Source organism: Callithrix jacchus, chromosome 14 (assembly GCF_049354715.1).
Source record: "Callithrix jacchus isolate 240 chromosome 14, calJac240_pri, whole genome shotgun sequence".
Classification (NCBI taxonomy): Eukaryota; Metazoa; Chordata; class Mammalia; order Primates; family Cebidae; genus Callithrix; species Callithrix jacchus.
This window is the reverse complement of record NC_133515.1, coordinates 7,304,410-7,323,256: the sequence shown is the minus strand read 5'-3', so window position 1 is coordinate 7,323,256 and position 18,847 is coordinate 7,304,410. Positions and strand designations below refer to the sequence as shown.

Here is an 18,847-nt window from a genome sequence, read left to right as displayed (position 1 = left end):
CCTGAAGATATTAAGTCTTGGAGAGAATAGCCACGCACACCAAGAACCTCAACTTAAGACGAAAAGCGTATCTAAGAGGCATGAAATGGCTCGTGAAGAAAACAGACGTCTTAAGAATTCTTCCAGACCCAGTGGAGTGGCTCACGCCTGTGATCCCAGCACTTAGGAAGGCCGAGGCAGGCAGATTGCTGGAGCCCAGGAGTTCGAGACCGGCCTGGCCAACACAGTGAGACACTGTCTCTTAAAATAAAAATTAGCCTGGTGTGGTGGTGGGCGGCAAAACCAGACCCTGTCTCGAAGGAGAGAAAAAAGCAAGGAAAGGAAGGAGGAAAGGAAAGGAAAAAGAATTCTTCCTCGAGAGAGGAAGCCAGTTACTGGATATTCGAAAGCGCAGTCTGCCCCTGCCTTCTCCGTCCAGGGTCACTGACGCTTTCTGCATACACAACGTGTTGCGCGGCAAAGTGGACATAAGCCAAGGCAAGAGGACTCCATCAAGCATCTCCTGGGTACCACGATTTGGAAAACCCAATGATGAGTTCGGTGGGCCACCATCCTCAAGGAAGCACCATCAGGAACTGAGTCGGGCCCGGGGTATTCTTGACGTCAAAGAGGCCGAGGCGGGGATGCCACCAGGAGGAGTCACTGGAACAGAACTTCCGCGCTCGTCTTGCGGTCCGGATGCGCACTCAAACCCCTGGAAGGCTCTCGCCCTGTAGGGCAGAGCAGGCAGGCTTGTGACCACGCCAGAGAAGCGGACAACCCTCCTGTCGCCCTGGAACCCCACCCCTGCCCCGCCCACGCACCGCGGCGGCTGCGCGGCGAGGCCGCCCCGTCCCCACGTGATCGCCGTCACCGCCTCCGCGAAGCGGAAGCCGCCATCATAAGTCCTGGCGGCTGGACCGAGTCCTGCCTCCCTCCTCCTCCCGCGCCGGGCAGAGGTAACGGGCTGGGGTTGTGCTGTCCTGGTTCTGTCTGGCCATGAAGTCGCAAGCCTCCGAGAGTGGAACGAGGAGGCAGGGCCCAAGCGCTCGCGGACGGACAGACTGACCGGCGGACCGCCCAAGTGTCGGCAGGGCGGAGGCGGTGCCCAGAGCCGCGCCCCGCCCCTCGCAAGCCAGCTCTCAGCCCGTGGCCCTTGCCCGTTTCCAGTATGGCCGCCCGCCGCGCCTGACCCGCGGACTCTCCGCTCCCACTCCTCATAGGCGATGCCCAGGCCGAGGCTGTGACTGACACTCCAGCTCACACGCACGCACGGACCTAGGCCTACGAGCGGAGCCCGAGCCCTGGGCTCGGAACCGTTGTCGTTCCCTGCGCCGCGGCCAGAGCCCGGACCACGGCTTCCGTGCCGCCGCTGTCGCCTTGCCGAGAAGGGCCGCGCCGGATCTCGAGCGCGGCGGCCTCCGGCCGGCAGGGATGGGGAAGCGGGCGGGAGGAGGAACAGCCGGAGCCGCCGCAGCCGCCACCTCCACGTCCGCCGGTACCGGGCTGGAACCCACTGCCGGCCGTAGCGGGGGCCCGCGAAGCGCGGCCGCCGGCCTCCTGGGAGCGCTGCACCTGGTGATGACCCTTGTAGTGGCCGCGGCGCGGGCCGAGAAGGAAGGTGGGTGTCCGCTGGCGGCGTCCCTGCGGCGGGGCTGTCACCACGCTCTCGCGGAGGCCGGGCGGGCTGGGCCGGGAGGAAGGGCCGCGGCCGGGGCTCCGGCGCGAAGTTGGGCGGTCGGGTACCGTCCCAAGCCAGGACCTCGCGTCACCCGCCGCACGGGGTGGCCCTCGCTCTCCGTGATTCCTTCCCCTGTCTCCTGTCACTGCCATTTCAAAACTTCCTGAGTTCTCTTACGTTCTTGCCACTTGACCGGCTACGTTGGAGGGGCATATTTTTAGCTTTATTTCGGCTAATTGGTACATTTTAGGGCACTACTGTTTTCTTGATTGAGGTTTTAAAAACGTGCAGACAGAGCTTAATTTAAAATGTTGTGGTAAAAATAGTGAGACACAGGTTACAAAATTTCACTTTAAATTTGTTCAGACACTTCTTTGAGAGGGACCGTGGTCCTGTAGCTTCCTCCTTTGGTAACTCTTTGCGGTATTGGTGACTTTATTTTTATACCTAAATACAGTTCCATTTAACTCTGTAGTAAGCTGTCGAAAGCCTGTTTACATTTCTTTAAAATATGTAATTCGGTGCGTTTATCTTTGATGTGAAAGTCTTTAAAAATTAATGTGAATTTGCCAGCTTGCAAGCCTTTATCTATAATTTACAGTTAAAGGTTAGCTCCTATTTTGAAAAACTCTCATTAGTATTGTGCAAAATGGGTACTTGGACAGGGTCAGAAATTATTTTGTAATCCTGAAGACCAAATCAGTGTAATTCATCTCCACTACCTGCTTTTGAGCCAAGGGACATGTGAATGGTTACAGAGCCTTCATGAAGGATTCACTAAATGAATAGTTAAAAAAAAAAAAAAAAAAAAAACTAAGCAAAACTTGTTTAGCTACCATTTCGCATGAAACTGTACAAGAAAACAGTTTCTTGCCACGGTAACTTTAGAGTTAACATTCTACTTTACGACTAAAGTCACTTGGTTTTCATTGCTATTGAGGTAAAAGCAAATACAAAGCAAATTATTATTAAAGTGCAAATGTGCTTCAGTTTACTGTTTTTTTTTGTTTTGTTTTGTTTTTTTTGTCCACAGCACTACATTCTCTTATTTAACTCTGTAAGCAATTTTAGTCTGGGTTAACATTGGTGGAAATTACTCAAAGAATTTCCATCTATAAAAAGGATTAATTGATGGAAGCAAGATTATTTCCAGAATAAAACATTGCTGCTTTAAGACTAGTCAGGCCTGGGGTTGTCATAATACATAATTGGCTACAGATCTGCAGTTAGTTGGGTGTTCTTTCTTATGCGTGATCATGGTACCTAGCATTTTGGCAGGTAGTGGGTGTTCATTGAACCCAAAATAATGCAGTAATTTAATGGACATTTTTTTGTGGGGGGCTTCAAGTAGACCTTGGTGAGTGTGGTGTCCTTGTTTTTCTGTTCCTTTGCTTACCTTGCAGTGTCAGACACACGGCTCTTAGCCTTTGTTTGAGTGAGTGACTGTTTTCATGCGCCCTTAGCACAGGGAAATGAAATAATGGTTGAATCTAGTAAAGCATTAAGTTTGTATTTTGTTCTACTGCTGCTTATTTTTCTAACAGCCATTTTATATGCTAATAAAACTTTACTCTGGGTGAAGTTAAGTAAACAAAACTTTTGTTTGAGAACTGTCAGCCTAAAATACATTTGCTTATTTCTCATTTGCATAGTTTATACATGTTAGTGCACCTCTCTAATATTTATAAATGTGCATAAAGATTGGACGAAGAGAATACTTGCCAGGGTGTTAAGTGTGTATTAAAGGAGGTGGTTGAATCAGCCAGTGGTCCTGGGTGAATCATATATCCTTTGTAGCCCATGTTTGTCTGTATGAACAATTTGCGTGTGCAGAGTTATCCAAGATATTGATGGGGATGATACTAATATAGAACATAGGCCTCTACCCATCATAAACAGATCTGGTTCTAATTAAATATTCTGTGAAGGTATCTCCAGAAATGGCTTCTGCTTTAAACCTTCTTACTGATCATATTCCAGTATTGTTTCTGCGTAAGTAGGGGAAATGCAATTTATTTTCCTACGTGATTGTGATACTGTGAGTTTGGCATCTGATGAGACATAAATACAATATTTGCCCTAAAAGGTAATGTTGAGTTTTTCAGCAAGTCTCTGGGCAGATTTCTGAAGATGGCTGAGTTCAGTTGGTCCATTTACACCCGGAGCGTTTTTTGTGTCTGTTGAAGTAGCATAAACTAGTTTAAAATTTCAAAGTTAAGATTTACTTGCAGTTTTAATGATGGTTCTATAGGTATTTTGTATGTTTGTATGTTTTTTCATGCATTACTGTATAATTTCACTGGAAAATCTTTAAAAGACGGTAAAATTCATTGTCTCTTGAAGAAAAGCTGCAGAAATAAATTACCTAATGCAGTTTGTCATGTTTGGACTTGATGTTGATTTTCTTGAGTCAGAAGCATGGAGCATTCCATGTCTTAACATCCTATATGTCTTAACTGAGCTCTGGGAGTGTGCTATCGCTAGTCCAGAGGAAAGGTACCTTTGAGACTGTTTTGGCTGTGATGTAAAGTTTGTAAGAACTTTTGAAAGAGTTTCCAGAGATAGAAGTTACTATAATCACTACAAATAACCAGTTCTGAATTGGTGGCAAGATAGTTCATGAGGCAAATATCTAGATATTGAGAATAGTGAAAATGTGTGTGAGTTATGAAAATACATTCTAAAAATATATAGTGAAAATACATATGTGTGTATATAAAATGTATAATTTTAATAGTCTTTTGAATTATAAATCAGCCCATTATGACTGGCAAATAAGACTGTTTTAAAAGCATCATATACCATGTAGTAACATTTCATTGTGAAGTGGGTTTTTGGAAGGCATTTAATTTATTATAAATGAGAAGCTATAGTTTATGTATCTAGCAAATATGAATTTGAATAAATTTTCAAGAATGATTGTTTAAATATATGAATTTAAATTTCATTGTTACATGTTTTATTAATTGGCAATTAAATGACAGGGTAACGTTTTACAGCCTTTATTAGGACTTTTAAATTTTTTTGCCAGTGTACTATAGTTTCATGCACAAATTTTGGTTTTCAGCTGTATTTGTAACATAGGTGTAAAACACAGTACAAAAATACAAGGCATATGAAAAAAGTACATAGGACTAAAGAACACAAGAAAAGAGGTAAGAATCTAATAGTTTTCTAAGGGTGGTACAATTGACTAAGAGTGGTATTTTTTCTTTTTCTTAACCAAATTATTTTTAACCTACTTATTACTCGACAGTGTTAAAATGTTTTTGCAAGTGATTTTCTTTCTTTTTTTCCGAGATGGAGTCTCACTCTGTTGCCCAGGCTGGAGTGCAGTGGCGCGATCTCAGCTCACTGCAACCTCCACCTCCCGGGTTCAAGCAATTCTCCTGCCTCAGCCTCCTGAGTAGCTGGGATTACAGGTGCGTGCCACCACACTTGGCTAATTTTTGTATTTTTAGTAGAGATGGGGTTTCACCATGTTGGCCAGGCTGGTCTGGAACTCCTGACCTCGGGTGATCTGCCTGCCTCAGCTTCCCAAAGTGCTGGGGTTACAGGTGTGAGACAACGCACCCACCCAAAGTCATTTTCTTAAGAGTGAGATGTGTTAACCCTTTGTATGGGGTAGAGTAGGTACCTTTTAACTTAGTGCCTAGTAAATAGAATATTATTTAATAAGTGCTTCACTAATGAACTTTCATAGCTTGCTTTTACTAAAGGTTATTTGGTACTGTCAGGAGCAGTGGAGTTCCCTAGTTAGAAAAAGTGTGTCCTCTTTTTCTCTTGCCAATGACCATTTTCCTCCTCTTTCTAATTCTTACAGTGGATCCTCATAGACATCTGCCAAAAAGATTGCTTTGGGAGTAGACGTAAACTCATCTAATTGTTACCATACAGAGTGGCAATAAGCCAGATTTCTCTTGGAAGAAAATAAAATCTTTGCTAGGTGCTTAATATTTTAGGTGTTCTCTCTCTCTCTCCTGTATTTGACTCAAGCTCTCTGGGCCTTGCCAGACCAAGAGGCCCTTTTCCTATAGCTGATCCCCCCCCCCGCCACTTCTCTTGTAAGCAGCATCTGGCATTGTTTTGGTGACTGTGCTTCTTGGTTCTGGTTGTGCCCTAGCTGTCAGTTGCTGCTCTCCAGTTGTCAGCTGTTGTTTTCCTCTCTATGTGTGTCTAGCCGCTGGTGCACACTGCGTATGTCTAGGGCAGAATTATCTTGCGCCACCTCCAGTTTTCAGTTTTTTTAATGCCATGATTATTCTGCCTGCCCCATTGGATTCAGTTTTGACCCTCCACCAAGTGGCATCAGTGCCTGTTATATCCTCTTATGATCAACTCTCCCACCGCCTTCAGCGTGGGGCATTGCAGCAACCTCTCTCCTACCACCTCTCCATTTCTGTTCAGTCCTGCATGCTCCCTCTGAATTTGTGGTATCTGTGTTACTCATTCATCGTTCATTTTGACACTTAATTGTGTACTACCTTGTTTAGCTACTTCAATGATTTCATGGGTGTCATTCTTTACCTAGAGTGGAATTTCTGTAGGGCAGAACCTTTGTCAACATCTGTAGTACATACATAGCAGGCATTCAGTTTGGAATGAAAGTTTGCCTAAAAGGAGCTTATCTTCTTCTTTTTGTATCTGAGAACTTGGATTGAGAATCAGAAGTATAGATAAAACTCAGTTCTGGTGCAGATGGCAGGAGGAAATCTGCTGTAATAGGACATTGAACAACACTTTTTTCTTCCCCACACGTTGCTTTTTTCTTATAACTAAAAGTAATTGTATATACTTAACCATCACTCTTAAAATTTTTGGATTTTAAGATTTTCAGAGTCTCATAAAACCCTAATTTATAGATCATGAAACTGAGGCAGAGAGAAGTTAAGTAATATACCCAGAGTGATAGGGCTGGTAAATGGTGGAGCCAGGATTTCATCCTAAGACATCTGTCCCTTGAGCCAACTGTGTAACCCTGAATAAGCACTTCAGGAATTAGATTTTGTTATATTGTACCAATTGCAAAAAGAACAGACTTGACAGTTCATGCAAAACCAATGTATTAAGTATTCAAGTAAAATGTACTTTTTTGTTTTGTTTTCTTAAACAGCCACAAGCTTTCATATAACTGTCTCTCATCTTGTTAACAGTTAAGGTAATCACAGGCCATCTGGACCATGAAGGTTCTTAAAAGGAAACCACTGAGCAGATAATCCAGGAAAATGAATATTTGGTATTTGAAGCTACTGTCTCTTTGTTCTTGATGACTTAGATACCTGGTCGTATTGCTAAGGTTAAACAATACTGCCTTCTATAGATACTGCTTAGCTCCGGATTGGTGTGATGAGTTAGTTTATAAACTTGTGGAATATTCTCAGAAGCTGGCCCTGGATTAAAAGGAACTGGACATAATGCAAGGGCTGGTAGTGGCATTGCCTTGGCAGGGGGAAGTCTCTCGCAGACTTTCATTAGAGGTCCAAGGGCTTCACAAGAAGTTCATTTCTGGCGCTTTGTTCTTATTAGGGCATTTTCGAATTAGGTGGTCATTAGTTCTCATTTGTAGTTCCAAATCTTTTTTGTTTTTTAAATTCCCATCTGGTTACTTTTTTTTTTTTTTTTTTTTTTTTTGAGATGGAGTCTCACTCTATCACACAGGCTAGAGTGCAGTGGTGTGATTTCAGCTCACTGCAACCTCTGCTGCCTGGATTCAAGCAATTTTCCTGCCTCAGCCTCCCAAATAGCTGGGATTACAGGTGCCTGCCACTGTGCCCAGCTAATTTTTGTATTTTTAGTAGAGATGGGGCTTTACCATCTTGGCTGGACTGGTCTTGAACTTATGACCTCGTGATCTACCCTCCTCGGCCTCCCAAAGTGCTGGGATTACAGGCGTGAGCTACTGAGCCCAGCCGTGATTACTTTTCGAGACCAGCCTGGCCAAAGTGGTGAAACCCCATGTCTACTAAAAATACAAAAAATTAGCCGGGCATGGTGACACGTGCCTGTAATTCCAGCTACTTGGGAGGCTAGGCAGCAGAAACCCTTGAACCTGGGAGAAGGTTGCAGTGAGCTGAGATCATGCCACTACACTCCAGTCTAGGTGACACAGTGAGACTCTGTCTCAAAAAAAAAACAAAAACAAAAAACCAAAACCCATAGATGGAAGGTTTCTAGAATGTCTTCACCATTTGCCTGATTCATTCTGTTGCATACAACTCTGCCGTTTTATGTCAGAGGTCTGAGGTGTAAGAGGATCTTTTAGATGGTCAGTCATGATAGAGTATGAAATTGACATTTTTATTTATTTTCTAAAAACTGCAGTAAAAAAGGCACATAACTCTAGGGTCCAGCCCTACAGGGTCCTGTGAGCCCCTGTCTACTGGTGCAGAGAGGAGAAACTGGAAATAAAAGACACAAGACTCAGAGATAGAGAAAAGAGAGTTTGGGCCCAGGGGTCCACTGCCAACCAACACGCGAAGTCCGGCAGTGGTCCCGAGTGTCTGCACACTCTGACTTCTATTGAGTACAAAGCAGGGGGCGGGGTAGGTAGGATGAGGTAATGGCGGCCAGTGATGGGGTCAGGTGTATCACGTGTCAGAGGGTTGGAGGTCTAGGACTTTCAGGTAGCTGAAATGAAGGAGCATAATACATCAGCACTTTTTCCTTGCTTGTCAAGAAAGAACAAAGACATTAAGATTTATGTTACTTTTGCTGATTATCTCTTCTAAGAAAAAAGGAACCAGGTGCGGAAGCGGAACAGGAAAGTGGACATGGAATGTGACCAGTGAAGCAGAGTATCATATAGAGACAATTAAGCCCCCGGATGTCTGTAGAGTTCCCTGACAGCTGTCAGGCCTACTGCAAGAGCTTGGAGGAGCATTTTTCTCCTAGCTCCTCCAGGGAAGGAAACATTTTGGATGTCTCCTTCCACAGCTGCCTAAACAGTGGGTACTTCCCTAGCTCGGGCGCTGCTGCACAGCCAAGGTGCCCTCCAGCAGCCCTTATGCAGGCGTGAGAGAGGAGTTAGAGCGTCTTGCCTTAAGGTCACCTTGTTCACAATGTCACCTTAGGTTCACACTTCCAGACCTGAGAGGCATTAGTAAAAGATTATGCTGAGTATATATACATATCTTAATGGTTTCCTATAAATAACTTAGATCACCTATGAATAACTACTCTAGTTATATCTCTAGTTATTTTCTTCTTCATTTATATGGGAACAGGCTGAGACTTCTGACTCCTTTCTCTGCACTTACGGAGTCTCCCACCCACACATAATAAAATACTTAATGATTTTTGTATATACAGTTCATTAGTGTTAAGTATATTCACATTGTTGTGTAGCGGATCTCCAGAACTTCTTCATGTAAAATTGGAGCTCTATGCCTATTAAACAACTTTCTATTTCTCTCCCTGCACTTAACCCCCACCCCCAGGCTCTTGGTAACCACAGTTCTACTTTCTTGTCTATGAATTTGACTACTTTACATACTTCATGTAAGTAGAATAATGCAGGTTTGCGACCTGCTTACTTTATTTAGCATAATATCTGTAAGGTTCATCCATGTTGTAGGATGTGACAGGAGTTTCTTTCTTTTTAAGGTTGAATTGTTTTCCATTGTATGGATATATCACATTTTGTTTATCCATTCATCCATTCGTGAACACTAGGCTCGCTCCCACCTCTTGGCTCTTGTGATTAATGCTGTGAAGTTGAGTATGCAAATATCTCTTCAAGACCCTGGTCTGAACTGTTTTGCATGTCTGCCCAAAAGAGAGATTTCTGTATCATGTAGTACTATTTTTAATTTCTTCAGCAACTACCACATTTCCATAGTGGTTGCATAATCTTACAATGCCATGAATGGTACACAAGGATTCCAATTTCTCCATGCCCTTGCCAGCAATTATTTTTTGTTTTGTTTTGATAGTGGTATGAGGTGTGATATCTCATTATGGTATTGATTTGCATTTTTCTAATGATTAGTGATATTGAGCATCTTTTCATATCCTTCTTGGGTATTTGTATATCTCCTTTGGAGAAGTGTCTATTCAAGTCCTTTGCCCATGTTATAATCAGGTTTTGTTGTTGCTGAGTTATGGGAGTTCCTTATATATTCTGGGTATTAATGCCTTGTGAGATGATTCGCAAATATTTTCTCCCATTTGGCAGGTTGCCTTTTCACTCTGTTGGTCATATTCTTTGAATAAAAGTTTTTGTTTGGTATAGTTACTTTTGCTTTTGATGTCATAACCAGGATATCATTGCCAAATCCAATGTCATGAAGCTTTTCTCCTATGCTTTCTCCTAGGCATTTTATAGTTTTGGGTTTTACGTTTTGGTCTTTAATTCATTTTGAGTTAACTTATATTTATGGTGTAAGATAAAGGGTACAACTCTATTCTTTTACATGTGGATATTCAGTTTCTCCAGTTCCATTTGTTAAAGAGGCTTCCCTTTCTTCATTGAGTAGTCTTTGTGTTGTTGTATAAAAATTAATTGGCCATATATGCAAGGGTTTATTTCTGAACTCTTTATTGTATTTAATTGCTCTGTGTGTCTGTCTTTATGCCAGTACCACACTATTTTGAATACTATAGCTTTGTAATATGTTTTGAAATGAGGAAATGTGAGACCTCAAACTGTCTTCTTCCTTTTCAAGATTATTTTGGCTCTTTGGGGTCCCTAGAGATGCCGTGTGAATTTTAGAATGCATTTTTCTACTTCCCTTGGGATTTTGGGATTTTGATAGGGATTGTGTTGAACGTGTAGATCGCATTGGGTAGTATTGATATCTTCACAGTATTCTAACCCATAAACATGAGATGTCTTTTCATTTATTTGTGTCTAAATTTTTCAGCAGTGTTTTGTAATTTTCAGTGTACAAATCTTTCACTTCCTTGGTTAGCTTTAGTCTTAAGTATTTTATTCTTTTTGGTGTCGTAAATAAAACATGCATTTTTGAACTAATGATTTTAATCAGTGTGTGACTAATAGTTGTAAATACATAGTTTTTAGTAAACACTCCATATTTGAAACAAAAAAAAAATGCTGTATATTTAAGGTATTTCCTTAATTACTTACCAATAAAATGAAAGATATTTTAAGCCCTCCTTAGTTCTAACAATTTGTGACTATTTTTTATACCACTTCTAATGATTGCAAAGTGATATGGCAGTTTGGTTCTTGAAAGCTAGTTTTTTCTGTATGGTTCTAGTATTATGTTTGGATCAAAGGATGAACTAGTTAAAAACTATCTCAGCAGTAAAGTTTGAGAAATAGCATAGCCAACTTTATGGATTCAAGTTAGTTAGTGATTTGTATTCACTGTATGGCGAGGGCCCTACATGGATTTTCTTTTTAGAGAACGATTAAATTGGAAGCAGAAGATTTTCTAGGCAATTATTTATGGTACAAACGTGCTCTCTAAAAATTTATTGTATTTATAAAGAGCTTTGAGATAGTTTAAGTTTGTCATTCCAAAAGTTATTGGGTAGAGCAGTGTACAAGAGAGGGCAGTGTACTTGCAAAGCTTTTGGCAAAATTGGACCATCTTTAGAAATGCTTCTATGGATTGGTGACATGGGCTCATCTGAAATACTGCTTCTTGATTAGCAAATGGTAAATGAAGTAGTGGTCAGCACTACCAAGAGATAATTTCTCTATCAGAACGGGTGCAGCAGTGGTTATGTTTCAGATATAGGGGCGTTCTTAGGTATTTAGGTGTCTACCTCATTGTACTAGGTGGCCTCTGTTGAGTTATGGCTGGACATGAAAATAGGTTACTGAGAATTGTTTTGAAGAGAGAAAGATGTAGGAAGGAAAAAAACGGGCCGGTAATTAGTTCCGGTTTTATTGGAATCCTAGAGATTCTTGTATAAATTGATTGTAAGAATAAAACAAATTATTAATTACAGATTAATAAATGGTGAAAAACTGTAACCAGTCAGGAATCAACATGAGTCACCCATGCTTTGATCTCTGTTCCTTCCTCATCTCTCTTCCCTCTCTCCTCACACCTTTCCTACTCCTATTCCCCATTTAAAAAATAGATATTGCCAGATAATTTTCTTCAAAGGCATTCAATTCACATCTCAACAATACTGTATGCATACGCTTGCTTCCCCACACTGGTTGTTATCATTCTTTTAAGTTATTACCAGTCTGCCAATAAAGTTGTCACATTTTAATTTATTTTAAAACAATGACTAGTAAGACTGAATGCTTTTATACATTTGTGGCCATTCATATTTCTTTTGTGTTGTTTGATCATGACTTTTGTCAGTTTTCCCATTGATATTTGAATTTTTCTTTTTGACTTAAAGTTTTTTGACTTGGAATCTTTTAGGATTTAATATTTTTTGGAGTTTCTATTTGCATTTGAATTTTTTATTTTCTATTATTATTTTAAACTTGTCAGCCAACTCTGTCACTCTTTTTTTTTTTTTAGTGGTTTCTGCCTTTCTCATCATACCTTAAAAACTCTGTGCATAAAGATGATATATTCACCAATATTTTATGTCCACGCTTCCATCTTTAAATGCAGGGCTCTGTTTCTTCAGTCTGTTGGCATCAGGCAGGAAATCTGTCTTCCAATCATTAGTCAATTGCCTTAATACCACTTACTGAATTATATATAGTATTTTCTTTCATTCAAATTCTGTTATATACTGGGATCCATTTCTTGATTTTTTTCCTGAGTATTTTTTTTCTCATATATATGTGTATATATTTGTATATTTTTGTTTTAACTTTATTTTAGGTAATATAGCTTATTTGTACATTTAATTAGCTGGCTTGGCAGGTCATCCCCTCTCCCTAAATGATTATTCTTCAAAAAGCATTTTCTTTTCTGCCTTGTTTTTATTCCCTATGAATCCTCAAATCATTTTGTAAAGAAAATTTAAAATTGCTGTTTGCTTTTTGATTACTTTGGAAAGTGTGTGTGTGTGTGTGTGTGTGTGTGTGTGTGAGAGTTTCGCTTTTGTTGCCCATGCTGGAGTGCAATGGCGTGATCTCGCTCACTGCAACTTCCGCCTCCAAGCTTCATGCAATTCTCCTGCCTCAGCCTCCCAAGTGGCTGGGATTACAGGCATGCACCACCATGCCTGGCTAATTTTGTATTTTTAGTAGAGACCGGGTTTCTCCATGTTGATCAGGCTGGTCTCAAACTCCTGACCTCAGGTGATCCACCTGCCTCGGCCTCCCAAAGTGCTGGGATTATAGGCGTGAACCACCGTGACCAGCTGGAATTTGACAACTTTATTGGATTTTCCATTTTGTTTTCCTTTCTTCTATGTGTATACATATGTGTTAGGTTAAATTGTATGAAATTACAGTTTTTATCAGTCCAACATAATTGAATAACAACTTAGTTATTCAATTTAATATTAATATGTATGTTTTTATGTATTATTGTATTGGCTAGAGCTTCAGAATAATGTCAGATAACAGGGATGAAAAAGCAGCCATCCTTGTGTCTTTCCGGTTTTTAAGAGAAAAATATCTTGAGTATTCATTGTCTAGTGTGAGTGGGACAGTTGGTTGAAGTTAGATGTTCTTGATAATAGGAAATTTCTTATGTTTTTAGAGAGTTTTAGTTTTAAGAGTTACCAGGGGTAGGTACTACATTTTATCCCATGCAGTTATTTTATGGCTTTTTAACCTTAAGCTGTAGGAGCAGTCCTCTTAACTCACCTGCTCTCTTGGTAAATTTATACCCATATCTGTCTTCCCTCTAGGAAATTCGTCCAGGGATACCCATTGGACTTGAGCTGCCTGCAACTGCCAGGCTACACTGACATACTTCCACGTTTACTCCTTCTAGTTGATGTGCATATTTTAAAATGGTGGTTTTGTTTTTAACCAAAACTCTTTTTAAAAAGTTATTCTATTGATATAATCCCTGATGAGTATTGATATATTAATATTTATTATATCAATATATAGTAATTGTTATAGTAATATGTATGTATTAATAATCCCTCATGAATAGATTAATGCTCTCCCTTGGGGGATGGGGAACTGAGTAAGTCCTCACATTTAATTTCCAAGAGATTTCCCCTGAGACCTGGTATTAAAATTGGCCTGTCACCACGCCCCTTGTCACCGTGTGATCTGCACAGGGTTGCCCTTCCAGGAGTGGAAGCAGCCTGAGGCCCTCAGAAGAATCAGATGCTGGTACCACACTTCCTGTACAGCCTGTAGAACCATGAGCCAAATAAACCTCTTTTCTTTGTAAATTACCCAGCCTTCAGTATTCCTTTATAGCAACACGAATGGACTGAGATATCAGGTTGCTCTCAATTAACTTGATATTTTGTAAAAATACCAACAAAACTTTTTATGGAATTAGAAAAGTTGCTGTTAAATTTTCTTTGAAAAAATGAAAATGTAGAAATACTGGGGAATTTCTCAAAAAGAAAAGTTAGCACAAGCAGTTATTAAAACCTGCTCTTAAGCTATTATGTAATCGGTATAATTAGAATAAGTACCGGTATATAAATAGATTAATGGAATACAATAGAAATTCTAATAATAGACCTAAGTATATGTGGTTTATGTTAACCTACTTTTCTTCTGGAAGTCTGGAATTTTTGTATGTATTAGTTAGAGGGATAATGTGCAGCTAGCCCCGAGTAAAAACCTTGGAATTCTGTATTAGTTTCTTACTGTGCCTGTAGCAAATTAGCACAGGTTGAGTGGGTTAAAACACAAATCTATTCCCTTATTCCAAAGGGCAGACGTCCAAAGTCAAGGTGTCTGGGCCATGGTCTTTCTGGAGGCTTCAGGGGAGAATCTTTTTCCTTGTCTTTTTTAGCTTCTAGAGGCTTCCTGAATTCCTTGGTTCATGCCCTCTGACATCACTTCACCTTTTTGCTAATCCCAACATCTTGCTCCCATCCTCATATCACCTTCTGTTCCTCTGAAGGTGATTATTAATATATTTGCCCATGTAACTAATCCAGGATAATCTCCACATCTCAAAATCCTTAATTTAATTACATCTACAAAATTCCGTTTGCCATGTAAAGTAACATTCACAGCTTCCTGGGATTAGGACATGGACATTTTGGGGAGCCTACCACAGACATTGAGTTTCTAATGAGTTTTCTTGATAGCTATGACACCAAAGGCACAAACAACAAAAGGAAGGAAAATAGATAAATTAGACAGCAAAATTTAAAAGTTTTGTGCTTTATGTGCTTTAAAAAGGCCCTATAAAGAAAGCAAAAAGACAACCCACAGAATGGGAGAAAAATTTTAGCAAATTATGTATCTGATAAAGGGACATATATCTAGAATATGTAAAGAACTCTTATAACCTCAGTAAAAACAGACAACTCAATTAAAAAATGGATAGGGGATCTGAATAGGCATTTCTCCAAATAAAGATATACATGATATATATATGAAAAGATCTCAGCATCATTAGCTGTAAGAGAAATACAAATGAAAACCAAAATGAGACACCATTTCACACCCAATAGTATATGCTCACTTCCTGTTTTTGTGTCCTGTTAGGTATGTCTCACAATATTTTAGACTTTTTCATTATTATATCTGTTGTGTTAATCTGTGATCAGTGATCTTTGATGTGATTGTATAATTGTTTGGGATGCCCACAAACCACACCCACATGACACTGCAGACTTAACTGATAAATGTCTATGTTCTGACTGCTCCAACTGGCTGTTCCCCCACTTCTCCCTCCTCCTCAGGCTGCCCTATTCTCTGAGACAGTATTGAAATTAAGACAATTAGTAACGCTAAATAGCATCTAAGTGTTCAAGTGAAAGGAAGAGTCACATATCTCTCGCCTTTAAATCAAAAGCTAAATAAGATTTAAGCTTAGTGAGGAAGGCATGTCAAAGCTGAGACAGGCCAAAAGCTAGGCCTCTTGCACCAAACAGCCAAGTTGTGAATGCAGAGGAAAAAGTTCTTTAAGGAAATTAAAAGTGCCACTCTGGTGAACAAATGAATAATAAGAAAGCAAAGCAGCTTTATTGCTGATAGGAGAAAGCTTTAGTGTTCAGAATAGATCAGACCAGCCACAAACGTTCTCTTAAGTCAAAGTTTAATCCAGAGTAAGGCCCTCTCTTCTCTTCAGTTCTGTAAAGACAGAGAAGGGAGGAAGCTGCAGAAGAACAGTTGGAACCTATCAGAGGTTGGTTCATCAGGCTTAAGGAAAGAAGACAGCTTTATCACATAAGTGCAAGGTGAAGCGGTTAAGTGCTGATGTACAAGTTGCAGCAAGTTATCCAGAAGATGTAACTATGATCATTGATAAACGTGGCCACACTAAACAACAGATTTTCCATGTAGAGGAAACAGCCTTCTATTGCAAGATGCCATCTTGATCTTGCATAGCTTGAGAGAAGTCATTATCCTAGCTTCAATTTTGAAAGGACAGGCTGACTCTCTTGTTAGGCACTAATGAAACTGGTGACTTTAAGTGGAAGCCAGTGTTCCTCAGTGGAAGCCAGTGTTCCTCTGTCATTCTGAAAATTTAGGGACCTTAAGAATTATGCTAAATCTGCTTTGCCTTTATAACTGGAACTGTATTTTGTAACTGGAACAACAAAGCCTGGATGACAGCACATCTGTTTATAACATGGTTTACTGAATATTTTAAGTGCACTGTTGAGACCTACTGTTCAGGAAAAATATTACTTTTCAAATATTACTGCTTGTTGACAAGGCGGCTGGTCACGCAGGATCTCTGATGGAGATGTACAAGGAGCTGGATGTTGTGTTCATGCCTGCTAACACAGCATCCGTTCTGCACCCAAGAATCTAGGAGTAATTTCAAGTTTCAAGTCTTATTATTTTAAAAATACATTTCTTAAGGCTATAGCTGCCACAGAGAGTGAGTCCTCAGATGAATCTGGGCAAAATCCATTGAAAACCTGCTGGAAAGGATTCACTATTCTAGATGCCATTGAGAACATTTGTGATTCATAGGAGGTCAAAATATCAACATTAACAGGAGTTCGGAAGAAGTTACTTCCAACCTTCATGGAAGACTTTGAGGAGTTTAGGACGTCAGTAGAGGAAGTTACTGCAGATACAGTGGAAATAGCAAGAGAACTAGAATTAGAAGTGGAGTTTGGGCTTGGTATGATGGCTCATGCCTATAATCCTAGTGCTTTGGGAGGCCCAGGTGGGAAGAATATTGATCCCAGGAATTCAAGACCTTCCTGAGCACTGTGGCAAACCCTGTCTCTACAAAAACTACAAAAATTAGCCAGGTATAGTGGCTTGAACCTGTTGTCCCAGCTACTCAGGAAGCTGCAGTAGGAGGATTGCTTGAGCCCAGGAGGTCGAGGCTGCAGTGAGCACTCCAGCCTGGGCAACAGAGTGGCACCCTGAAGATGTAACTGAATTGCTGCAGTGTTACAATAAAACTTGAACAAATGATGAATTGCTTCTTATGGATGAAAAATGGTGGTTTCTTGAGGTGAAATCTGTTCCTGGTAAAGATGCTGTGAACATTATTAAAATGGCAGCAAAGGATTCAGAGTATTATGTCAACTTAGTTGATAAAGTAGTGGCAGGGTTAGAGAGGACTGACTTCAGTTTTGAAAGAAGTTCTTCTGTGGGTAAAATGCTGTCAAACAGCATCATATGCTACAGAGAAATCTCTCTGAAAGGGCAGCAAACTTCATTGCTATTTTATTTTCAGCAACCATTGTCCTGATCAACCTTGAGGCAAGACTCTCCACTAGCCAAAAGATTGTGACTTGCTGAAGTTCAGGTGATTATTAGGCTTTTTTAGCAATAAGTATTTTTAAGTTAAGATATGCACTTTCTTAGACATAATGTTATTGCACTCTTAATAGATTATGATATAGTGTAAATGTAGCTTTTATAAGCACTGAGAAGTCAAGAAAACTTATGTGACTTGCTTTATTGTGTGCTACCAGTTTTATTGTGGTGATCTGGAACTGAACATGCAATATCTCTGAGGCAATCCTATATTCTATTGTAATTTTAAGTTGTATTATTTCGATGAATAATGATGTTGAATGTCTTTCCATGTGCTTATTTGCCATCTATATATATCTTGTTCAGTGACGTGTCTCTTCACATCTTTTGCCCATGTTTAATTGGGCCGTTTTCTTATTTTTGTGATTTGAGAGTTCTTTTTATGTTCTGGGTACCAGTATTCTGGAGGTAACATATTTACAAGGATTCTCTCCCAATCTGAGGTTTGTGTTTTTATTCTCATAGCAGTCTTTTGAAGAGCGGAAGTTTTTAATTGATTAAATCTAGTTTATCAATTTGTTCTTGTTTTTGGTATTCTGTCTAAGAAATCTTTGCCTAACTCAAGGTCACAGAGATTTTCCCCTGTATTCTTTTCTGGAAGTTTTATAGTGGTAGGTCTTTCATTTAGATCTGTGATTGATTTTGAGTTAATTTTATATATGACATGAGATTTGTACCCAAGTTCTTTGTTGTTGTTGTTTTTGAGACAGAGTTTCTCTCTTGTTGCCCAGGCTGGAGTGCAATGGCGCAATCTCAGCTCACTGCAACCTCTGCCTTCTGGGTTCAAGCCAGCCTTCCAAGTACCTGGGATTACAGGTGCCTGGCACCATACCCAGCTAATTTTTTGCGTTCTTGGTAGCAACTGGGTTTCACTATATTGGCAGGCTGGTCTCAAACTCCTGACCTCAGGCAATCTACCCACCTTGGCCTCCCAGTTGCTGGGACTATAGGCGTGAGCCACTGTGCCTGACCTTTTTATTATTGTTATTATTATATAAATAACCAGTTGTGGTGTCGTCTGTTAAAATGACTACCACCCTTTACCCACCGCATTGCCTTTGTACTTGTTGAAAATCAATTGCATGTACATGTGTGAGTTTATTTCTGGTTGTCTGTCTCTCTTTTGTTCTGTTCATCTATTTTTCTGCCTTGATACCAGTACCACACTGTCTTGACTGTAGCTGTATTATAATTATTGAAACAGATAGTGTTAGTCCTTCAGCTTTGTTCTGTTTCAGAGTTTTGCCTATTCAAGATCCTTCACATTTCATCATGAATTTTAGAATCAGATTATCAATTTGTACAACAAAGCCTGCTTAGGTACTGATTGGAATTGTGTAGAATCTATAGATGAACGGGTGGAGGGGGGACTGACATCTTAATAATATTTAGTTTTCTGATGCATGAACAGGGATATT

General features: G+C 40.2%; 1 protein-coding gene across 4 annotated transcripts in view; it reads left to right on the top strand.

Moving 5' to 3' along the window:
- The first annotated feature begins 1,128 nt into the window (after window positions 1–1,128).
- The window catches only part of TMEM131 (transmembrane protein 131), a 247,039-nt gene continuing 229,320 nt past the window's right edge, over window positions 1,129–18,847 (top strand). For all 4 annotated transcript variants that reach the window (XR_013526314.1, XM_017964076.4, XM_008980096.5 and 1 more), the window contains exon 1: window positions 1,129–1,600. Coding sequence is in view for 3 of the 4 variants with exons in the window: in XM_017964076.4 (XP_017819565.2) it covers window positions 1,414–1,600 (187 nt within the window). In the remaining variant the exon portion in view is untranslated. The remainder of the gene's footprint in view (window positions 1,601–18,847) is intronic.